Here is a 5,227-nt window from a genome sequence, read left to right as displayed (position 1 = left end):
GGGGGGGGGGGGGGGGGGGGGGGGGGTGAATTGAGGCCCGCATAGTGAGGGAGAAAGGGAGAGGGAGTTGGGCAGGGCTGTGGCTGCGGGTGCTGCCCAGCCAGGGTGGCGCATGAGGCTTAGGGCACAGGGCTGGGGCAGAAATGTGTGCTCAAAGGGCCCAGGGTTCCCTGCCCTGCTGCCTGGCTTCTGGGGCCTCTGGGGCCCAGCAGGCAAGACCCAGTGCAGCAGGGCAGGAAAGCTTGATGCTGCCACTGGGAACCCTTCACTGCCATGGTGAGGCACTCCCTGCCTGCCCAGCAGCAGCAGGAGTGGTGCTGCAGAAGAGCAGTACACTGCTGCCAAGTGGGCAGGGGATGCCTTGCCATGGTGGCACAGGGCTCCTGGAGACGGGAACAAACCTCACTGCCTCACTGCTCTCCTGCACTGGGTCCCGCCCCAGGAGGAAGGGCAGCAGGGTAGGGGGCCCCAAGCCTGCAGCAGGCAGCTGACATCTGTCACTGCCCCACCCCTCCGCCCACCATGGGCTCTGCTCCAGCCCTGCCACCTGTGTGTGTGGGGAAGTCAGGCTCCGCACTCTGGGCCACAGGAGCTGCCACCTCCCATAGGTGGCAGCTGGGGCTCAGGTGCTGCTGCAGGGGGGCAGCTGTAGACCTGGGTCCCTGGCCCCATAGCCCTGGTAGCTGAGACACCCCTCCAGTAGGGCTGAGGGAGCAGGGGGCTGTGGGTTCAGCAGTGAGAGGCAATGGCATGGGCAGGGCACCAGCATATCAGGGCTGCTCAGTGGCAGAAAACAGGTGGGGAACAGCTGCAGCTGGACCCAGATCCTAGTGAGTGAGAGGGGCAGGGGGAGCTCTGATTTTCCATGATAAAAAACACAAAATCAAATATCAAAATGTATAGGTATTTAGAATGTATTTTATTATAGTGATTGAGGCACTGGTAGGCTTCCAAACTCCTTTAAAATTGTAAATATATCAGGAAAACACTGTGTTCAACTGGTACATACACATACACAGTGGCTTTTCATTTTAAGTGCAGGAAAATGCAGGGGGGTGGTTATCAGAGAACTTGTGATTTTTAAGCATAGAAAAACAGTATCCCTGATCATTACTGATTCTACTTTGTTAGGACATACACATGAAACCTATTTGGAAGAGTATTTCCAGCAGCACAGTGCCCTCTATCATCATCATGAAAATTGGATTCAATACAGCTTCAGGAAGGAAAAGTACCATATGTAGAACCACCAATGCCACTTTCTCCCTGTAATACCTAGATGTTAAGTGAACTGGTCTTCCATCCAAAAACAGCCCCACCTAACTCAACCCTTCTTAGCCAGGGAGACCTAACAGGATCAGATTATGCTGTGGTATGACTGCAATCTAAAACCACTTAAATACTGTAACTGAAACACCAGATACTTACAGAAGTCACTCGGTGGATTGTGTGCAAGGTTCCTGTAGAACTCAGTTCTGTGAGCTTTCTTTAAACCTGTGCATAGTCCAAAATCAGACAGTTTTACATGACCCTACAGAAATTGAAGATAAACGTATTATTGAGAAGGCTTAAAGAGCACAATATATTTTAACAACTTACTCACTTAGGAACTGTGTAAAATAATGTTTTGTAGGATTACCTTATCCAACATTAGAGGACAACATAGGGACTGATGACTCTTTACATATCAAGAAATTATTAAAATGATTCTGCTCTGAAATAATAGCTTGTAATGAAAAACTGCTTAATTACTCCAAAGAGTTTGGGACTCATTTATGTTTTTAAGACTGTAGGGGAAAGAATGAGATTTGGAACAGAAAAGCGTAATACAGTAAAAGCCGTGTTGTTATCTGACACTTCATGAACCTGCATGCTCTATTAACCGGCATGCCAGCTGAAGCGGCAAAAGTGAAACCAGAAGTAGGACTTCCGGTTTCACTGAGTCCCACCTTCAGGCCACAGCCCAGGGCAAAGCAGCCTGTGTGGGGACCCCTTCCCTGTCCCCCAGTACACTGATGCCAGGGGAGGGGCGGCATGGTGCCTGTCCCCCGGCACACTGATGCACCGGACACGGTGGGAAGGGCATCTTTGCCCAATCAGGTAAAGGCACCACTCAGGTAACCAGCATATTTGGTTATCCATCAGCTCACATGAGAGCTTCTGCTGTACTGTTTTATTTAGGACATCTCACCTAGAGTAAAGTTACTCTATGTTACTATCGCAAACATGTTACATACCTTGGCATCCAGCAAAAGGTTATCTGGTTTAATATCCCTATGGATGAAGCCAAGCTGATGAATGGCATCTATGGCCAGTACTGTCTCAGAAATGTAAAACTGTGTCTCCTCCTCTGACAAGGTGTCTTTCTTCATCAGTAAGGTCATCATATCACCTATATCAAAGAAAATAAATGCATTTTATTAATCAAATAATGTTACTGGAAAAGTCAGTAGAGTCTGTTTTAATCTTACAACTGTTCTTTATGGTCTTCTATAATCAGACCATTATTAAAAGGAGCAGTTTTGCTTGCTTCAAAACCTGTTTGGCAAACTGGTCCCAGAAAGAATCAACTGAAAGTTACGAATCTGGAATTTCAATTCAGGTACTCACTGAGGTAAACTAGGTTTAATTATCTCCCAACATGTAGTGCATGACAGTTTATTTCCAGTAAGAGTCACGTTTACTGATACTAACATCAGCAGAGGAAAATAGAACAGACTCCAATTCTACTTAAGGATGATTTAAAATTTCAGAAATGCAGAAATGGTTACTACACTGGCACTACTACATAAAAATAATATACAAGCTAGCACAAAATTCATACTTTTTCTTTTTAAGCACCTAAGAGCAAAAGGGAAACGTGAAAATTTGCGTCACAAATTACAGAACTTAAAACTTACCTCCAGGTAGGAACTCCATGATAAGATAAAGATTCCTTTTGTCTTGAAAGCTGTAAAACATCTTCACCACCCAGGCACCATCTGCTTCAACCAATATATCTCTTTCTGCTCGGATATGGGCCACCTGTGGAGAGTTAAGAAATAGCATCATTAATATAAATATGAACCAACTTCTTTAACATTAAACTTCCTACTGTTCTTCACTTTTTTTATTACGTCTGATGAAGAAACTATTTTTCATACAAAGGGTAGATACTGCAAAGACTCCATATTAAGTTCGTAGCACAAAATCCCACTGACATCAACTGAATGCTTTACTAGAATAATACAGTCCTTATTGCCTCCAGGCAGCCTCCTGACTTAAGATGCCATCAAGAGATCTCCAAATGTGGGATTCCATAAGTGAAGGGTGATTTTGTTTAACACACAATATTTGGGAATCAAATAAAGCATGCGTAGAAACAGAATACCTCTAGGACTGTTTTACTGAAATGAAACAAACAGGCTCAGATTTACTTGTTTCTAAAAAAAGACATTTTTAGAAATGTTAATGTACAAGACCTTGCATCAAGATAAGCTTTGCAATATTACTATACTGATTATGATATCATAGTTGCTCTCACAAATAGATGGAATTTAATTGTAAAAGTCACTAAGAAAGCCTAATATATACAAGCATATAATACAATACAGGATCTTGTCTTTAAGGGTGCAGAAATTGAGACCTGAAAAAAATTAGAATTGGTGACAGCAGTTATGAGATTTCTTATTTATGTACTCAAAAAAAGCTGATAAGCATTCATATATTGGTTTTATCTCACAGTCAAAGCTAAATAAGATACATACCTTGAATCATCTCTAATAAGAGTGACTTGGCTGCTATCTTTACAACATTTGGAAAAAGATGTGAAGGTAATACTAAGTGGCAGTTTTTATTTCATAGCCTCTTTGCTTGACAGAAAATTAGTTCCATTACCAATGCAGGAAACAGATAAGTGATTGAACTGGTAGAATATCATTCAGTTCATGGTACCCAAATTCAGTGTCCTGATGTAACATCTTTGCAGAGTATTTGTAAAATATTAGTGAACAGCCTGCAAAATGAACTAAAGAATATGCCAAGGTGTTGGGTTTTCAATCTTAAAGCACCGTAAAATTAGTGTGTCCAGAAAGGGACCTCAATAAACTATTCTGAATCTGTACCACTGTCAGTTGGGAAAACTGTGATGCTCTAAAGCAGGGGTGTGCAAAATATAGCCCACAAGCCAGATCCAGCACACCAGCTGACTGGATCTGGCCCACAGGCAGGCACCCACCAATTAATTGCATCTGGCCCTGCCAGTGGCTACCCCTGCTGTGTTCTGCATGGGGCCAAGCCTCGACTCTCTCGCCTGGGGCAGTATCTGCTGTGCTCCCAGCTTCCTCTGCTGGAGGGCGCCAGCCCAGCCGGCACAGCTTCCAGTCAGAGCTGCTGCTGTCGCTGCCCAGGGAACTGTTGGGCTCCTGCAGTCTCCAAGGACACCTTTTCCTGTCCCTGTCGCAGTGCTCTGGGCAGAAGGTAGGGAGGGGAAGCTGAAGTGTTGAGGGGAGCAGGGTCGGCTCTGCCTGGAGCTCACTTTGATTCTGCTCATGAACGGCTAGGCGGGTGAGCATGTGAATGGAGGGGGGTAGGGATGAAGGAACTTGGCTGCTCATAAAGCCTCACCTGGCAGGCACGGGACAGACAAGTGGGGTAGCAGCAGGAGCCAGTGTGCAGTTGGTGCAGCTCTGCTGAACAGGAACATAGCAAGAAGCAGCAGTAGCAGCTGGAGCCAGCGCAGGCTCAGCTGCAGTCCCACCAGGCAGGTGTGGGATACAGACAAACAGAACCGGTGGTGCCAGGCTCAGCTCCCTGTCCTCACTTCCCTCTCCTATGGGCTTTTCTTGCTGCCCAGCAGTGGCAGCTGCTTAACCTGCCCTTTGCAGCACATTGTGAGCCAGACAGGCAATGCTGATCCCTCTCCCCACTGCCCACAGAGGGGCTGGGTTCAGTCACGTCACAAAGAGCAGGTAAGGGGGGAGGAGCCCGCCACACATCGAATCTCAACCCACCCCCACCATACCCACACACCCAACACTATCCCCCACACTCCAATCACACACCCCACCATACCCACACAAACCCACCCCCCACCACATCCCACTATACATCCCACCCCCCACCATACCCACCTACCCACACACACACGTGCAACAGTCCCACACCCCCCCACAAGCACGTGCACAACAGTCCCATACCCCCCACACACCTTATCAGCACCATACCCACACCCCCCAACCACACTCCC

General features: G+C 46.6%; 1 protein-coding gene across 1 annotated transcript in view; it reads right to left on the bottom strand.

Moving 5' to 3' along the window:
* The window catches only part of STK38L (serine/threonine kinase 38 like), a 114,154-nt gene that overhangs the window by 20,316 nt on the left and 88,611 nt on the right, over positions 1–5,227 (bottom strand). Inside the window, exons 6-8 of the mRNA XM_019515712.1 lie at positions 2,901–3,024; positions 2,238–2,392; positions 1,429–1,531 (exon numbers count right to left, since the gene is read on the bottom strand). Of these exons, the coding sequence (XP_019371257.1) occupies positions 1,429–1,531; positions 2,238–2,392; positions 2,901–3,024 (382 nt within the window). The remainder of the gene's footprint in view (positions 1–1,428; positions 1,532–2,237; positions 2,393–2,900; positions 3,025–5,227) is intronic.

The sequence above is a fragment of the Gavialis gangeticus genome, unplaced genomic scaffold (genome assembly GCF_001723915.1).
Source record: "Gavialis gangeticus isolate Ggan-Ray unplaced genomic scaffold, GavGan_comp1, whole genome shotgun sequence".
Lineage (NCBI taxonomy): Eukaryota > Metazoa > Chordata > Crocodylia > Gavialidae > Gavialis > Gavialis gangeticus.
Note: the sequence above shows the minus strand (reverse complement) of the source record. Positions and strands in the feature narration are given on the sequence as shown.